Below are 19438 nucleotides of genomic sequence, written 5' to 3' on the forward strand. Positions count from 1 at the left end.
CAAATCCAACCTCAGACACTTGACACTTACTAGCTGTGTGACCCTGGGCAGGTCACTTAACCCTCATTGCCCCACCAAAAAAAAATGGGGATAATAATACTATTTGTAATACCTATCCCTCAGGATTGAGGTGAGGAAAGGTGTTGTCAAGGTTAAGGCTCATTGGATGCAGGGGTCCTGTGCCCAGGGCTGAGGGAGAGGCATATTTAGATAAAATAGCCTCTGTTCTTATGGAGTTTGCAGTCTGACAGGGGACTGGGGAGTGGGGTGGGGGATGGACTGGGCCATAGCATTTGGGGGAAACTGTTAGGCCACAGTTTACCAATGGGCCACAGGGAGCACAATGCTTGGAACAAGGTAAAGTGCTATAGAAATATGAAGTGGCAGGAGGGGGAAGAGGAAGTCAACTCACCCTTCCAAGGGACAAAATGAAATCACTTCTGAAAAGTGCTTTGAGATCATTGGAAGAGAGACCCATCCATGATAAGAGAAATGATCATAAAAGTCATATAATGATGGGTAGATAATATTGAGTGGGATCATAGATCTGTAAGGGATCTTAGAGGCCATATAGAACAGCCCTCTTATTTTGCAGATGAGAAAACTGAGGCCAGGGAGCTCCCCCATTAGATTATGAGCTCCTTGAGGGCAAGGACCATCTTTTGCTTCTTTTAGTATCCCCAACATTTAGCACAGTGCCTGGCATATAGTAGGTGCTTCATAAATGTTTAATTGATTGACTGACTAGTGACTTGACCAAGATCAAACAGGGAGTAAACATCAGAGGTAGAGTTGCAGCCCTGGTCCTCCGTTTTTAGGGTCAACGCTTTTTCTATCTACCAAATTGCTGGGAGGGACCTCAAAGATCTTCTCGTCCATTCCCCCCATTTCACAGAAGAGGAAACTGAGGCTCAGAGAGGAGAAGGAGCTTCCCAAAGGCCCCACAGTGAGGTAAGTGTCAAGACTAGAAAACAGGTCTCTTGGCTCCCAGGCAAGGACTTTCTCAGAGCCTTGTCATCCTTAAGTTCAGGCCAAAATCCCAGAGTCTGGGCCTCCAATTGTTGGTTCTCACCACTATTCTGTACTTAGTGCCTCTGGAGGATAGGAGCCTCTTCCCCTCTGGACTGTATGGAGGTCGGGGGAGGGAAGGAAGGAGAATCAGAGAACCATAGAATGCCAGAACTCAGAAAATGTCTAGTAACCTCACCTCCCCACTTTACATATGGAACAACTGAGGCCTGAAGGGAGAAACATCTAATGTCTCTTTGAGCCTGAAAAGCTATGACTTTTGAGGCGATATCTGTGACACTTACAAAGGAGGGGTCCCTGAGCCCACCCCATGCCCAGGTGAAATGGGGGAGCAGGCAGGTAGGACGCACGTGCCATCCGAGCTGTTGCTGTTGGTGCTGCCGTCGGTGGATTCTCTGCTCCCTTGACGAGTGACCCTGCTTCTCATCTCCACAGCAATGCCGGTCTCTGTGCTCCGCCTGATGTTACTCGGTAGTTTCTTAGTTCCACCTTCTAATGCACAAAGAGAGAACCCAGGCATCAGCCACAGAAGAGTGGAGGGAGGGAAGACTGTGGCATGGATTTCCTGGGAGGGAGGAGGGAGCCACAATCACTGGGGGCCCCTCTGTGCTGAGGAGCTTAGGACCCCGGCAGGCTGAGAGGAGGAGGAAGGAAGTCTTTAAGGCCTCCATGGCCCTCCCCTTGATTCCTTCTTGGGAGCAAGGAAGAAGGTTTCCGGGAGAGCGGAGGGCCTCACCCTCATTTGGGAGGAGATGGGGCATAGTCCCCTGTACACACACAGAGAAATACCATATCTGGGACCCCAGTCCCATGGTCCATGGGTTTGAACATCCCTCCCTCAGCAAAGATCAAGGTACTTCAAACACCCCAGAATTGCCAAAACTCATTCCCATCTCCTACTCCCACCCCAGTTTTTGCCCAAAATGACCTAATATGACTTTCTTGAAGTCATGAACTCTCAGGGACAAAAGGGTATGAATAACACCACCTCAGGTCTCCCCACTCTCCACCCAGTACTATTCTTTTGTTTTTATATTTGTTTTGCAGGGCAATGGGGGTTAAGTGACTTGCCCAGGGTCACACAGCTAGTAAGTATGTCAAGTGTCTGAGGATGGATTTGAACTCAGGTCCTCCTGAATCCAGGGCCAGTACTTTATCCAATGCCCCCACCCAGTACTATTCTTGAGCCCATCAGTGCCAGATCGACCCCTCACTGCCATCTGGCCTTATCACAAATCCCAACACCCTATTTGAGTCTGAGGCCACATATAGACTCTTGTACTCCATGATTAGTACCCTACCGTTTGCCTGCTACTTTCACATACCCATCACCTCATACCTATACCTCTCTCTGACACCATCTCAGAGCCCATCACTACTGGACCAACACCCTTCTCCGTGCGTGACAATATCATAAACACCATCATCCTGAGAGCAAGCCTCTTCTGCCTGAGGCTATCCCCCATCTATATGCCCAGATCTAGACCTCCCTCTCAACCTGATACCATCATAAAAACTATTCCCCTCCCCCACCCAATATTCCTTTACCTAACACTATCACAGACTTCAGCTGGGTAGTTTAGGAGCAGGCAGTTCACTTTTCAGGCAGGAGAGTGGTGAGGTGGGTAGAGTACTAGCTATGAAGTCAAGAAGACTCATTTCTGAATTCAAATCTGTCCTCAGACACTTACTAGCTATGTGACCCTGGGCAAGTCATTTAACCCTGTTTGCCTCAGTTTCCTCATCTGTAAAATGGGCTGGAGAAGGAATGGCAAATTACTCCAGTTTCTTTGCCAAGGAAACCTCAAATGAGGTCATGAAGAGTGACTGAAAAATGATTGAATAACAACACTCACTTTTCCGACTTTTGGTTTCCTCATTTGTTAAAACTGCAGAGGGCAAAGAGGAGATTGACTATGTGATCTCCAAGGTCTCTTTCAGTTTTAAAATGCTATGCTATTGGGCAGCTAGGTGGCGCAGTGGATAGATCACTGGCCCTGGAGTCAGGAGGACCTGAGTTCAAATTCTGCCTCAGACCCTTGACACTTACTAGCTGTGTGGCCCTGGGCAAGTCACTTAACCCCAATTGCCTCACCAAAAAAAAAAAAAAAAAAGCTATGATATTTTACCTGATACTATCACAGACCCCAATATCTCCTTGTCCTGACCCAGACTATAGAAACACAGAATCCCAAAGTTGGAACAATAACTGTTATTTATTGAAAAGGTATAAAACTTTCCAAAGTTTGCAAAGCAGCTTATTATTACCCTATCACCCATTTCATACACATAACAACCTGTGAGATAGATATTAACATCTCCTTTTTATAGATGAGGAAACTGAGGCTCAGAAACAGAGAAGTGACTGTCTATGGTCACACAACTATCACAAGTGAGGGGTGTGGTTTAAAACTAGGTCTTCTCAACTCCATGTCCAGCCTGCTATCCACTTGGTCACACTTTAGATCTCTTAAAAAGGACCTCAGGGGGGACAGTTAGGTGGGGCAGTGGATAAAGCACCAGTCCTGGATTCAGGAGGACCTGAGTTCAAATCTGGCCCCAGACACTTGACACTTACTAGCTGTGTGACCCTGGGCAAGTCACTTAACCCTCATTGCCCCCCCCCCAAAAGGATCTCAGAGGCCAATGAATCTATCTTCTACCCTTTACAGGATCCCAGACAAGTGATCATCCAGCATCCATTTGAAGATCTCTAGTGGTGGAGAACTTGCTACTTTTTTTTTTTTTTGGCAGGGCAAATTCAATAATTTGCTGTTCATCAAAACCTTCAGCTCTGTTGTCTATCCAAACCTGCCCTCCATCCTATACTTGTGAAGTTTATTTTTGGTTTTTGTGGGGTTTTTTTGGTGAGGCAGTTGGGGTTAAGTGACTTGCCCAGGGTCACACAGCTAGTAAGTGTCAAATGTCTGAGTTCAGATTTGAACTCAGGTCCTCCTGACCCCAGGGCCTGTGCTCTATCCAATGTACCACCTAGCTGCCCATGAAGTTTATTTTTTAACCAAAGAGTAAGATTTTACATATATTGAATTTAATTTGATTAGATTTGATCCAGTGTTGTAGCCTATCAAGATCTGACTCTTGCTCAATATGGTGTCTATCCTGCCTAGTTTTGTGTCACCTGCAAACTTGATGAACATGTCATTTAAAACCTTCATTCCCATCATTGGCTGATTTCAGATCCCTTGGCCAGTCTCTTGGAAACCCACTTCCTTCTCCAATCCAGACTCCACAGGAGCTGCCAAAATGAGACTCCTAAAGCCTAAGTCTGACTGTGTCACTCCTTTGCTCAAGAAATTCAAGTGACTCCCTACTGCTTCTAAGATAAACATACCTTCTTTTGTTTGGTATGTGGAGACCTTCACAATGGGCTTCCCGTCTACCTTTCCAGGCTTGTTGATCTCTTATTCCCTTTCTCCCATTCTACATTTCCAAATTAAATATGTTCCTCATTTACAGTATTCCATCTCCTTCATGGCTGATCCCCAGTGCCATGAATGTTCTCCCTCCTCACCTCTAATGCCTAAGCTCAGTTCCAGTCACTTCCTACATGACATTTTTCCTGATCTTCCCCCTCCCCGACCCAGAGAGTCTCGAAATTACTTTGTATTTCCTTCTAGGTATATAGTGTTTCCTCCCAGTCAAATGTAAGCACTTTGAAGGTTTGAAATTTTCCCTTTTTTCCATTCCCCCTCCTTCCCTCACTCCCTCCTTTCCTTCCTTCCCTCCCTTCTTCCTTCCTTCCATTTCTTCCTTCTCTACCTCCCTCTCTCCTTCCTTCCTTCCTTCCCTCCCTCCCTCCCTCCCTTCCTTCCATTTTTTCCTTCCCTCCCTTCCTCCCTTCTTCCTTTTTCTTTCTTATCGCCACTGCCTAGCAAAAGTCCAGACACATAACAGGTGCTTAATAAATGCTTGATTTATTAAAGCCGGTTAATGGTTGACACGCCGCCTTCATGGGTCAGACCATTTAAGCCTAGCGTCCAACCCGTATCTTTTCATCGTGTCCTAAAATACAGATAAACTAACTCTTGTAAATCAGCTCTATCGTACAGCCTCGCTCTCGCCTACCCAATGAATAAACTCCGCCACAACCCGCCATCCCCGGACCAATGCGCCTCTCAGCCTGTTACCACCATACAGCCCAGAGAGGTTGTGGGGAAGAGGAGGAACGGAGGAGGAGCGCGGAGTGTTACTCAACTCCCTCCTCTGAGACAAGCAGGACTTGGGGGGAAGGAGGTCTAGGGTGACAGTCTGTGGAGGGGAAACACGGAGGGGGAGGGCAGGTTCCCCTTAAGACAGCAACTCCCTTCCTTCCCCTCCCCTCTCCGCCTCCTTCGGTTGCCATGGTAACCTCCTCCGCAATGCAGAGACGCCCCCGCTCCTCCACAATCCCCCAGGCTGCCGCTTTGGGGGGGGGGAGGGGGATGTTGGGGGAAAGAGAATGGGCTTGGTGGAATCCATTGGCTGTTGCTGGGAGGGGGATGTGGGAATGGAGGAAAATTAACTACATGCCTACCAATCAGGGGAGGGAGGGAGGTGAGGACCCAAAAGGAGGGCGTTTGCCTGGGGGCGTGCCCCACCAGGGGAGGGTTCCAAGTACTGACTAAAACATGGGTGGGGTGTGGAGGGGCTCGGACACTCAGTGTGGTGGGGGTGGCCGCGCAGGACTTGAGGGGTGGGACGCTTCTTCGCTTGAGACGCAAGTGCTGGCTACCATGGTAACACCCTTCCTGGCCAGAGAGCGGTTCCCCCCCTCCTCTTCCCCCTCCCCCAGGAGCCGTTATTGTCCGTTTACCTTCAGGATGGGGAGATGGGGGGATGGGAGAGGAGCGCATCCTCACTGACAGTAACCTGGGTCTGGGCTGTGGAACCCTCTACCCCAACGGCAACACCCAGAGAGTCACAGACGTCCTCCAAAGCCACCCAAGCTTAAAGGAGCTTGCACAACAGCAGCACACAGTTACACAATCACAGCTCATACACCTAGTGTGCTACAGTTGTGAGTGTCCCACAACAGCAGTATAGCAAACACACACACACACACACACACACACACACAGAGGATACCCAATAGCACTTTTTTGTTTTTGTTTTTGGGGGCAATGAGGGTTAAGTGACTTGCCCAAGGTCACACAGCTAGTTAGTGTCAAGTGTCTGAGACTGGATTTGAACTCAGGTCCTCCTGAATCCAGGGCCGGTGCTTTATCCACTGTGCCACCTAGCTGCCCCCGTGTGACTATGTTTTAAAAGTGCTATTGGGAGGGCAGCTAGGTGGCACAGTGGATAAAGCACCGGCCCTGGATTCAGGAGTACCTGAGTTCAAATCCGGCCTCAGACACTTGACACTTACTAGCTGTGTGACCCTGGGCAAGTCACTTAACCCCCATTGCCCCACCAAAAACAAAAACAAAAACAAAAACAAAAACAAAAAAAAACATAGTCACACAACATCAGTATAGCTGCACAGGAGGCAACACAGGATCACACAGGTGGTCTCACAGATATAGTTGCACAACAGCAGTACAGAAATCAAGTCACAAATGGTCACACAAGTTACAATTAAAATAATAAGCCGTAGCTTATGCAGAGTCATTTGTAAATACAGAAGACGTAAATGTCACATAGGATTTAGAGCTGGAAGGACTTTAGACATAATTTAGGCTTATCTTATTTTTACAGATGGGAAAACCAAAAGGAAGTGACTTGCCCAAAGTCATATAGTCGGTAGAGCTAGAATTTGAACCCAGGTCCTCTGACTCCAAATTCAGTCACTTCAAACTGTTACATTCATAGGGTGACACTATCACAAAGTAACACCCACTAATTACTAAGTCCTTCAGGGTTGCACAGTTTCACATGTAAGATTTCCCTCTGCAGAGGTAGTTATCAGGATTGGAGTTAGAAACTAGGAAAAGGACTTTGAGCTAAGAATAAGAGCAGGCCAGGGGACAGCAAACCTGCTGAAAGTTATGGGAATGGAGCCTCAGGGTGGAGGCTGAGTGATTTAGCCATGGGGCAGCTAGGTGGCACAGTGGATAAAGCACTGGCCTTGGATCAGGAGGACCTGAGTTCAATCCAGCCTCAGACACTTGACACTTAACTAGCTGTGTTACCCTGCGCAAGTCACTTAACCCTCATTACCCTGCCAAAAAAAAAAAAGAGTGATGTAGCCAGAACTGCTCAGTTCCAGGCCTCATAGCTCTCTATGTCCAGCTGAGACTGTAAATCTTAGCAGTGCAGAAATGGATGGATGGGGGGAAGAATGTCCCCTTCACACACATATACACAAAAGGGGGTATCCAGAAAGAGTAAAACCCAAAAAAGATTTCAACTTGGGATGTTTTAGGTACCTTTTGGAGGTTCTCTCTTTCCTTTTCTCATCTTCCCATTTTCTTTCTCCCCCTCTTCAAAATATTTCTTTTTTTCTTCTTTTTCTTTTTTGCAGGGCAATGAGGGTTAAGTGACCTGCCCAGGTCACACAGCTAGGTAAGTGTCAAGTGTCTGAGGTCAAATTTGAACTCAGGTCCTCTTGAATCCAGGCTCGATGCTTTATCCACTGCGCAACCTAAGTGCCCCTTTCAAAATTATTTCTAATGGGTCATGGGGGAGGGTTGTTCAGTATTCTCCTTTTCTGAATTTGAGGTGTGTGTGTGTGTATGTGTGTGCACATTTTGGAACCATGGAATGTCAGAGTTGGAAGAGATAATAGAGCCCAACAACCTTATTTTACAGATGAGGAAACTGAGGCTCAGAGAGGGTAAGAACAGTGTTATATAGCACTTTTGTAACACAGGAGTTGAGCTCAGGCCTCCTGGCTGCAAGGACAACACTCCTTTGCATAATGTTACCTCCCATTTTGGAATACATAGTCCCATATATGTCTATCTAAACCTCATTCCCCTGTTCAGGGCAGAAGTGCTTTCTGATCTTAATACATTTTGCTATACATTAAGCCAGAGAACAGTGCCATATGTGCTGGAGAGAATCAGACTGCCTCACCACCCAGTCCCCAACCCTCCTATCAAAATAGGATCAAGGGCAGAGGAAGAGGGGCTGCTGTCCCAGGTGCTGAAGACAGAAACCTCGAACACAACCACAAACAAGTGATCATCCTGCATCTTCATCCAGTGATAGGGAGCTCACTACATTTAAAGCTAATTCACCCCACTTTTGGGGAGCTCTAAATGATAGGAAGGTCCTTCTTTAAATTGGGATGAAATCTCTCCAATTTCCACACGCTGTTGCTAGTCCTGCCTTGTGGAGCCAGGCAGAACAAGTCTAAATCCTTTTACAAAGATGCCCTTCAGATACTTGAAAACTATTGTCACACCCTGCCCCTCCTTTGGATTAAACATCTTCAATTCCTTCAATCTTTGGTGTGGTCACCAGTCCCTTTCCCACCACGGTTCTTCTCTTTGTTCCTCTACATCTTGTCAATATTCAGTTCCTAAAAGGTGTCTCCAGGAATGAGCACAATATTTCAGGTCTGTTCTGACTGAGGGATAGGATAGGACAGCTGGGCCATCCCCTCCATCTCTTTTACTCTATTCTTTCCCAACTATTCAGCCTGACTCCTGGGATTCAAACCCCAACTTCTCGAAAGACTAGAGCCCCAAAGCCCTGAACCCCTAAACTCCTTCTGAAACTGTGATGCCCAGCATTGAACCTCGTACTCCAGAAGAAATGCTCAGACCCAAGAGAGCAGGACTAAACAACTTCCTCTCTAGCCTTCTTGCTGCTTTTCATCCCTGACATTCCATTGCCTGACTGCATCTTTAAACAAACTATCTCCCCTGCCTGCAATGCTTTCTTCCTTCACCTCCACCTCTTTGGGTACCCAACTTCCTGGAAAGCTCAACTCAAGCAACATGTGGGTTTCCTATCTTCCTCCCACTTTGTGGAATTCTCTTATTATTTTGTACATGTGCAAAAGCATTTTCCCTTAGAAGGCAGGTTCCTTGAGGACACGATTGCTTTGTTTTTATCTTGATCTCTGTAGCACTTAGCAGAGTGCTGGCACATGTAGGCACTTAGTAAAGCATTGACTTTACTCCTTAATAAATGTTTGACTGACTGCTGAATCCTACTGTATGGGCCTGGGACTTCTCCCCTGATCCCTTCTCTCCTCCTCATGAACCCCTTCAAACTCCAGTGACATGCAACCTCCATCCCAGCTTCCTCAACATCCAATTTGCAGACTCCTAACCCCTATAAACTCCATTCCTCCCCTCTCTTGACCTAACCCCCAAATACCCCAAACCTCATTTTTTCAACATCTCCTTACACTTCAGCTCCTTGGCTCATAGTCATGTTCCATCATTCCTTGGTCCCCTATCCCCAGACACACACCCTGTGCCCCCAGACAACATTCCCTTGTCTAACCTTAGCCCATCCCCATCATTCCTATGACCACAATATCTCCGAGAAAATATGAAGGGACAAACAAACCTCTCCTAAGAAGCCACCCTAGCCAAGCTCTATAAGTCCCTGCCCCACAGATGGGAAGATGAAATCCTAGTGAAGCCGGCCTCCTCTCCTTCCCTCAAAGGATATATATTTTGGTGGGGGCAATGAGGTTAAGTGATTTGCCCAGAGTACACAGCCTAGTAAGTTTCAATGTCTGAGGCTGATTTGAACTCAGGTACTCCTGAATCCAGGACCAGTGCTTTATCCACTGTGCTGCCTAGCTGCCCCCCCCCCCAAGGATACATTTTAAGAAAGGGTGGAAAGGACTTTTCCAAAAGCCACCTGGAGCTTTGAGGAGCATTTCCTGGGGTCTCTAGAGTTTCCTCTCTCTTATCTTTTCCCTTTCCCCCAGCTTCTGGCAGCCTATTTTGAGGTTGGCTGGGGGGAGTGGTTTGCTGTTCTGAGCAAAAATAAGCAAGAAGAGGTTTTAAAACAAAAACCAGCTGCTGCGTCTGGGGTGTCACAAACCTGCAGCAAACAAGGGGTGGTAGGGATTCTGAGTGTGGTGAGTGTGTGGTATGTGGGTAAGAGAAAGAAAGGAAGGAAGATAGGAATTGTGTGAGAGGGTGTCTGTGATGCGTATGGGCATGTGATCCTGTGTGACTGTGTACATTTATAGCTTTATGTGGCTACATGTGACTTAAGATGTATGTGTTACTGATGTAGGAAATAAGAGCCTCCTGGACATGGAAGTAGGTAAACCTGTGGATTAATCTCAGCTCCCCCACTACCTCACTGACTGTGTAGCCTTGAAGCAGACCCATTCCCCATCTTCGGACCTCAATTTTCCTCCTCTGTCTAGTGAAGGGGTGTCTAATGATTGTGCCGGTTCTAACGATCTAGGACTGTTCTGTCTCTGACCATGTGCATGTTTATGATTGTGCATCTGCCTGAGACAGAGGCAGAGCAAATCTAATCTCTCTTCCATGGCAGCCTCTCGGATACCTGACGACCAGTGACTGCATCCCTTCCTAGGCTTTATCTTCTCCAGCTACAACATGCCTGGTTCTTAAACCTTTTCCCCTATCATCTAGACTCCAGTCCCCTCCCCATCCAGGCTATTTTTTCTTGTATTCTCTCCAGCCTATCAAGTCATCCTTAAATTGGTACCCAGGTCTGAACACAATACTCCAGATGTTGTCTGATCAGACCAGAGGACTGTGGAGTTATCACCCTTCCTTCCTCTGGCCACTGTTTCCCCTTCCATGTAGCCTAAGGTCACATTCATTTCTTTTTTGTTTGTTTTTGTTTTGTTTTGTTTGTTTGTTTGTTGGGGCAATGAGGGTTAAGTGACTTGCCCAAGGTCACACAGCTAGTGTCAAGTGTTTGAGTCTGGATGGTCATGTTCATTTCTTAGGCTGCCATAACTCTTTGTTGACTCTCTCTCTCTCTCTCACACACACACACACACACACACCACACACATAATATTTTTTTTGTTTTGTTTTTTTGCGGGGCAATGAGGGTTAAGTGACTTGCCCAGGGTCACACAGCTAGTAACTGTCAAGTGTCTGAGCTGGATTTGGAACTTTATCTACCTTTATCTAGCTGCCTCCTGTTGACCATATTGAGCTTGAAGTCCATTAAGGCACCTGGACCTTTTTGTATACAAATGGCTGCCTAGCTGATCTTCCCATTCCCACATGTATGTGTGTGTTTCTTTTTATCCAACATGAATGGCTTGGAATTTATCTTTATTAAGATGCATCTTATTAAATATGAACCCATCATTCATACTCTTGAAAAGCATTTGTGATCCTGATTTTGCCAGTGTGTCACCTTCCCTCCAAGCTTCATGTCATCTGCCAATTTGACAAGCATGTCACCTATTTCTTTATCTAAAATAGTGACAAAAATATTGAATTCAATAGAACCAAGAATAGAGCCCTGGGGTATGCTGCTAAGTCTCTAGGATGGCATTTATCCATTTACCACCAAACTCTGGGTTCATTTCCAAATTCTAGCTCTAATAGGTACCCATAAATACATATATCATAAGAAATTTGTCTAGTGGTTTGCTAACAATCCCTCACTCAACCAGAAAGCATTTATTAAGCACCTAATGTGTGTCAGGCATTGTGCTGGGCACATAAGTCAAAGGTTACTAAATTTACATCTTTCCCCTGATCTATCATCTAGCCACCCTGTCAAAATGTGAATGAAACTTACTCTGGTATGATTGTCTGGATGAATTCATGATTGTGGCTTTCCTTTCTAAATGCTCACAAACCATCCCTTTAATAATACAGTCTATTGCTGTTTGAGTACCACCACCACCACCACCACCCACCACTATAATAGCTATCATTTCTATTGCATTTTAAGGTTACAAAGCATTCTACATCTCCTTTGATCTTCACAATGAACCCAATGAGATAGCTAATAAAGGTTTTATTGTCAGGTTCCATCCTCTTTCCTCTTTGAAAGTCAAGACATTTGCATATGTTCATCTAAGAGACACCTCTTCCATCTCCCCAGGGCTCTCCAGAAGACCCCATGGTGGTTCAGCAATCATACCCCACCAATCCTTTCAGCACAGTGAGACACTGGTCTTGTGGGCCTGGAGAACAGCTGGAGTTGTCTGACTCATTGTTCTCTTACCCTGAATTTAACTCTGTTGGGCCCTTTGGCTCAGTATAAAGATAATTTTCTTTGGTAGAAAAAGCCACGTGTGAGTGATTTCAGTTCATTGGTCTCTCCACCTCAAGTCTTACCCATTTCCAGGTCATTCTCCATACAGTTGCCAAGGGATGTCCCTAAAGCCTGCTGCCTGCATCCTCCCTCAATAAATGTTATTGGCCCCCATTACTTCCACGAACAGATACAAATTCTCCTGGTTGATATTTAAAGCCTTCACAAGCTGGCCCCAAACCACCTTTCCAGCCTTGTTTAAACAGCCCTTTCATATACTCCACTGTCTAGTGGAGCTGGACTTCTGGCTGCTCCTCGTACATTGGGCTTCATTTGCCATCTCTGAGTCCTAGATGTCACCAGCCATCCCCCATGCCTGAAATGTGCCATCTCCTCCCCTCTGCTTCTTAGAGTCCCTAATTTCCTTTCAGAATCAGCTCCAGCTCCAGCTCCAGCTCCAGTTCCATTTTCCATGAGACTTTTCCTCTCCTCCAGCTGCTGGTGTCCTCCCTTCCAAAATCTTCTTATAGCTGTATGCAGCTGTGTATAAGATGGATGTATGGACATGCCTGTCTCCCACAGTAGAATATAGCCTGAGTGCAGGGGCTAGTCACTTTTGTCTCGGTGTCCCCAACACTTAGCACAGTGTCTGGCATATAGGAGCATTTATCAAAAGCCTTTTGAGTTTTCGAATTGGTCAATGGATTGAAGACCAAGCCATGAGTCTCTGTATGGACATGGTTGTATATTCTGACTACTGCACCTATATTTTATGGATGACTGCATCTGCCTCTTCTTGGCAACGTCTTAGGCATTGATATTTATGTTTTTGTCCCTGTAAGACTGTATGTTGTGTGACTGAGACTCTATGCCTTTCTGCAGATTGCTGGGTACAGAGTGAGTTTCCCATCAAAAGCTTGTAGGCAGGTCAGAGACGCACACAGATACATATTCTCTCTCTCTCTCCTCTCTCTCTCTCTCTCTCTCTCCTCTCTCTCTCTCTCTCTCTCTCTTCCCTCTCCTCTCCTCTCCTCTCCTCTCTCTCCTCTCCTCTCTGTCTTTCTCTCTGTCTCTCTGTGTCCCCTCTCTCTGTCTCTGTCTCTCTGTATGTCTCTCTCTTTGTCTTTCTCTCTGTCTCTGTCCTCTCTCTGTCTGACTCTGTCTCTCTCTGTGTGTCTGTCCTCCTCTCTGTCTTTGTCCTCTCTCTGTCTCTCTCCTCTTTCTCTTGTCTCTCTCTGTCCTTCTCTCTCTGTGTCTCTCTCCTCTCTCTGTCTGTTTCTCTGTATATCTCTCTCTGTCTTTCTCTCTGTCTCTGTCTTTCTCTGTGTGTGTCTCTGTCTGTCTCTATCTCTGACTTCTAGTTTTGCCTAGGCCACTGTACAGGTACCTGGCCACGACTGACCTTCAGCTACACCAAGGGCCTTGCCCATTGTTCACCCATGCCCTTACCTGGCTGGGGTAGTTGTAGGGAGCTGCGGCTTCTCTGGGTCAAGCCCACAATGGCTGCCATCTTGGCCCCCAGACTGCTGCGGCGCTTCTTGGCAGTGCTGGCCCCGGCTGTGCCCCCGGCCTGCTCCCCGCCGCCACCAAACACCTCACCACTGATGCTGGAACTGCGTACCACATTCCGCGAGGACGCTGCTGGGCCTGTGCCTGGCTCTCCATCAAACATGGTCCTGAAGGTGTCAGGCCCACAGGCAGCACTGGAGACAGGAAGGAGAGGGGTCACTTGTCATCAAAGTCCTGCCACCAGGCCCAGTTCTAGCCTTACCCTGAGCCTTCAGCTGCAGCTGAAGTAGAGGAACTGGACCCAGGGCAGGAGCAATATGTTCTTGCCATCCTGGGGGCTGTCAGTGGCTCCATCTATGCACGAGGATAAAAAGAGCAGGCGATCCAGCTCCTCCTTAGATGGGACACTCCTCTGAGGCAAAACTCTCTCCCTCCCTTAGCTTAGGGCTCCCAGAACACAGGAGCCTGTCTTCCCCTTCAGAACAGGGGCTCTTTTCAGGCAATACTGTGTCTCCTGGCCCTGAGGCCTGAGACAGGAGCCCTAAAGGGAAGGTTGTACATTCCCTAGGCCGCAGGATTAAAAGTTGCCTTTGCAAGCCCCGCTCCCCAATGCTGAAGTCCAGCCAAAGGAAGCAAAAACTAGAGCTAGGCTGGTCAGCGGCTGCCACCTCCAGGAAGTGCCAAGAACAGGTAAGGGGGTGGAATCCCACTCAGCCAGCTCAGTGGCTCATTTTTCTTCCCCCTTGTGAATAATTGACACCCCTCCTCTTCTCATAGGGCAGATCCTCTGACTTCCAGGAAAGGTAAACTGTCAGCTTGGCCCAGCAGGAGCTACCCCATCATCCCTGAATCCTAGGGATCAGACAGCATCAAATTGTGCCTCAGGGACCTGACCGATGGGGGAATTTGTAGGGATGAGGATGGTGGTGACCCAGTGGCCCAAGACCCAGTATATTCAATCCACAGGAGACTCATGGAGGTGAGAACTGGAAGGATACTTAGAGACCCTGGATTTAGAGCTAGAAGGGACCTTAAAGGCTCTCTAGCCAAGCCCACCCTTTTTACAGTTGGGGAAACTGAGGCTCAGAGGAGTTGTTCCTTGCCCAAAGTCACAGGAGTAGTAAGTGGAAGAGGGGGATTTGAATCTAGTTCCTCCATCTCCAACCCTAGTAGTGTTCTTTTCACTATATTATTTCACAGAGGAGGAAACTGGAGTCCAGAAGGGGAGAGGGACTTGATCAAGGTCACAAAGTGAGTCAGGGGGACCAGAATCAGGTCTCCTAATTACAAGACTGGGGTCATTTACACTGTATCAGTGCTTATGACAGTGCCTGGAACATAGCAGGCACTTCCTACATACTTGTTGACTTGATTCCTACAAGACTGCCTTCTTTTCTTCTTTGTTTACTTGGTATTCATGTACAACTCTGGGGACTCGGGTTTCAGGGGCTCAGCTCCCAGGAAAAGAACTCACAAGGCAGCTTCTCTTCCCCAAGGGACACATATCTACCCCCTTAGCACTCTTTCTAGGCCTTCCAGAGCACTGGCTCCTGCCCATGTCCACCCCACGACACTCATTCCCCTGGATGACAGCAGAGGGATGGGCCAGAGGGGTGGAACTGAGGGCAGAGGATAGAACATGACATATCAGAAATACAAGGAATCTTAGATAATAGACTGTCATAGCAGGAGGGAATTCTGCAACTTAGAACATAGAATATTAGGGCTAGAAGGAATCCTTGTGCTTAGAATGTTTAAAAGCAGAAGAAAGACTGTTAAAGCTGGAAGCAATCCTAACACACAGGGCATAGAATGTCCAAATTGGACAGTACATTGGGAACGACACAGACCACACTGCAGAAAGTAATCTGAAGATAGAACACAGAATGTCAGAGGTGGAAGGGACCTTGGAACATGAAACACAGAACATCAAAGCCCGAGTGAATTTTGAACACAGAACACAACATCAGAGCAGGAAAAAGATGTGCACAGGATGATCAAACCGAACATAGAATAGGAGCTAAAAGCAGCCCAAGGATACAGAATATTAGAACATGGATTGTCAGAGCTGGAAGTTACTTTAGACTATCTTGTCTAACTTCCATATTTTATAGAAGAGGAAGTTGAGGTACAGACTGAGATAGAGATTTAGAGGCCAAGAACCCAAACAATTATACTCAGCATATGTCGAGTGGATTTGATGACCTCCTGGTTTGGTTTTTTTTTTTTCATTTTTCTCATCCTTTCTTTCTCAGCCTGATTTTAATCTACCTCTTCCAGGGAAAGAATTTCCCCCTCCATGTTTCCCCTGCCTCCTTTAGGTACCTTATTAAATTAAAGAGCCCCATACTGCAAGTCTTACCTGCTATGGAGACCTTATTTCTGATCTACTTCTACTGCTCCCCCAAAGAAAGCCCTTAGACTCTTAGGGTAGGGAGGACTGACTCCTCATATCCTGTCCTCAAAAGCCATGGATCCTAGGGTCCTTCCCACCTCCTATCTAGTCCCCAGTGTCCCATTGCTAGCTCTGGCTGCTAAACCACTAGTGCCCAAGGACTTAATGCTGAGAGACTTGGATGTGTGTTCAAAGACTTGGCCTGAACCCATCTGCCCTCTGCCTACTCATCCCTCATCAATGCCCAGTAGGACAGCTCCCCTCGGCCTTGGCTCCAGCCCCAGCCCCAGCCAGTGGGGGTGGGGCTCTCAACAAGGCCCGTGCCTGTCAAGTACATCTATATGTCCATCTTGACTGGTCAACTAGCCCTTCCAACAAGCCAGCAGGACAGCCTGTTCCCTGGGGTGAACTCATACTCTTATACAAACCTGAAGGGCCTGGGAACAGAATGTCAGAAGTTGAAGTAGATCTTCCATATCATCAAGGTCCACCCCCACCCCCATCACTGATGAAGAAAACAAGACTCAAGGGACCTGCATGAGGTCACAAGGTGACTTAGTAGCAGCACCCAGACTGAGCCCAGACAACCTGAGGGAGGCTGAGTTTGGATTCTCAGTCCCATTTCACAGATGGATCAACAAGAATTCCAGAGAGGATGAGGGAATTACCCCCAAAACGTATGGCAAGTAAGAGCCATTTCCTTTCATAGCAGTATCTCCTCTTTTGCCATCAGAGGGCCAGGAGCATCAACCTCACAGACATCCCTATCTCCCCCCACACACCCTGAGCTTCTGCCGATTTTATCTTTAAATCCCCAGAGCTGAGAACAAGGACCCTGCATGCAGTAGGTGCATGATAAACGTCTGTTTGTAGTTGATGTGCCCTTTCCCCCCAGTGGTCCAGGGGCTACTGGCTAGGTGTGGGCCTGGTCCCTCTCAGGGGGAGGGGAGATGAGGCAAGGTTCTACTTGGCTTAGAAAGCCTCTTACTCGATTGTAAGAGTGACCCATCCCCTTCCCATAAAAACAAACAAAAAACCTTAAACTCACCAAACGGGAAAATGTGGGTGCAGTTCTTGGCATCCCCAGTGGAATCAGCGTTGCCACCGCTGCTGCCGGGGGGCCCCTCTGAGGAGCTCGTTCTCCTGGACCATTGGAATGGAGCCTTTGATTTACCAGCCAAGTCCACTCACAGTTACCCCAAAGTAATCAGGATGGATTCCCTGAAGGAGATGGCATCAGAGGAAGGGTTAGAATGAGGAGGGGCCCCCAGGGTGGCCTCTTGCCCAGAACCCTGTCCCATCTGTGTCTAATCCAGGGGTCTAGAGGCACCCCCCCCAAACACTGCCTGGTGGAGAGGTATCATCATCCCAGTTGGGGTTTCAAGAGTCAATGGGGAGGAAATCCTCAGTTCCTCTGCTTGTTTTCAGGCCTGACAACTCTGCTAATAGGAACAGACATGAGTCCCAGGCCTGATAGGCTACACCAGTGTACTCCCCCGATGGCCCCAGGTTACCACTAGCACCAACTCCTTCCAACCTGGGTTCCTCCCAAGGAGGGAGGTTAGGGGCTGCTGACGGGGTCACTATGGCCTCCCAGGTATGTCCAGGAAGCAGGCAATTCATCAACAGCCACAAGCACACAGTGACATAGAGGCAAGCACACACAGAGCACAGAATGAAACACACACAGAAAGACAGGTATATACACACACAGAGATACACAACCCAAGCAGATGCACTCTGAGTACACGCCCTAAGAGACCTAGAGATGGCCAAGGAACAGAGCAAGGCACGTGTCTGCCCTGGGTTGTAGGGGATTGTCTCCCCAGAGTCCGGGCCAACAGATCCCCGACCAGAAGTGCACACAGAGGGACTATGATATGCACACTCACACACACAACCACAGAGGGCTGGACCCACAGGGAGATGCTCATGGAGAGGTGGCCATAGAGGCGTGCATGCAAACATACAGGAAGACATACACAGAGACAAGCTAAGAGACCCACAGGCACACAAGCACACACACACACACACACACACACACACACACACACGGCTGCTTGCATTGGGGTGTCTTACCGGCAACTGCAGAGTCTGAGGGTGAGGTTCAGGCAGAGCTCTGAGCCTGTGCGTCCATCCGTCTCTCTCTCTCTCTCTCTCTCTCTCTCTCTCTCTCTCTCTCTCTCTCTCTCTCTCTCTCTCTCTCTCTCCTCCCCCTCCCTCCCTTCTTCCCTCTCTCTCCTCCCCCTCCCTCCCTTCTTCCCTCCCTCTCTCTCTCTCCCCTCCACACACAGACATACACGTACTCTTGCAAGCGCGCACACACACACACACACACACACACACACACACACAGAGCCTAGTCTGGTGGCAGGAGGGGCGACGACAAAGAAGGAGCAAAGAGAAGGTTTCCGGAGGGAGGGGGGCGGGGGAGGGAGCAGATCTCATCTCCATGGCAACCATGCTGACCCAATTCTCCAGCCCAACCTGGGAAGGGGTTGGAGGGGGGGAAAGGGGCGCGGCCCAAGTTGGATTGGGGTTCCTTGAGATCCCAATTTCTCCTCTTTTCTTGGGCCACAGATTAGGACAGAGACTCAAACCCAGATATCTTAAAAGGTCCTCAGAGATCATCTACCACCATATACCCTCCCACCTTTTCACAGAGGAGGAAACTGAGGCCCCAAAGAGGGGTTTGAAGGGCCCTTAGACATTCAACAAACATACATTGAGCACCTACTATGTGCAAGGCACTCTGCTGTGTAAAAATGAAACAAACCCTGCCCAAAAAGGGCTTGTGTTATTGGTCCAGTCCAACTACTTTCCATTTTACAGAAGAGTAAACTGAGGCCCACTGAGATGAAGGAACTCAACCAGAGTCACACAGCCAGGCAAACAGTAACTCAATCAGGTATTTAGTAGAGTTCAGGGATAGAAAGGCAGGACTACAAAGGTCTCTGACAGAGCTGGACAGGCAAGGCGGGGCACAGCATCTAGCTAGTCCAGTATCAGTCTCCTGAACTGGAAATCACAGACCTGGCATCTCCCATCCCCACTCCCAAAAGACTCCTTTTTCCCTCCCCTGTTTCCCTCAGATTTCCAGCCCTCAGGCTCAGCCTCTCCTTTGGGTGTTTCCAGGCTGGTCTGTAGACCAGCTGGATGGAGAGGCTACAGCTAGGCATGTGTCTTCAGTTCAACAAATAAGTGCTTACTATAGGCAGCCCCCTGGACTCACTGCTGGGGAAGAAGCATATTTTAGACAACCCAATCTTTCTCCCTAGCCCTGTGGAGTCCATGAGTCTCACAGAGGGACATCAACAGATAACTATACCACAAATTACGACCTACGAGTATTAGAGTGCTGCAAAATTAAGCAGTACTACATGAGGATGG

General features: G+C 47.9%; 1 protein-coding gene across 2 annotated transcripts in view; it reads right to left on the reverse strand.

Moving 5' to 3' along the window:
• Positions 1-18264, reverse strand: part of RIMS3 (regulating synaptic membrane exocytosis 3) — a 30343-nt gene extending 12079 nt beyond the window's left edge. The window contains exons 1-4 of one of the 2 annotated variants that reach the window (XM_043995009.1): positions 18128-18264; positions 17097-17269; positions 13594-13847; positions 1380-1521 (exon numbers count right to left, since the gene is read on the reverse strand). In XM_043995009.1, the coding sequence (XP_043850944.1) occupies positions 1380-1521; positions 13594-13816 (365 nt within the window). In that variant the 5' untranslated portion in view covers positions 13817-13847; positions 17097-17269; positions 18128-18264. Of the gene's footprint in view, positions 1-1379; positions 1522-13593; positions 13848-17096; positions 17270-17585; positions 17714-18127 lie in introns of those variants that run through there. The other variant, XM_043995008.1, reaches the window with a different exon arrangement.
• Positions 18265-19438: the final 1174 nt, after the last annotated feature.

This window comes from Dromiciops gliroides, chromosome 3 (genome assembly GCF_019393635.1).
Source record: "Dromiciops gliroides isolate mDroGli1 chromosome 3, mDroGli1.pri, whole genome shotgun sequence".
Taxonomy (NCBI): domain Eukaryota; kingdom Metazoa; phylum Chordata; class Mammalia; order Microbiotheria; family Microbiotheriidae; genus Dromiciops; species Dromiciops gliroides.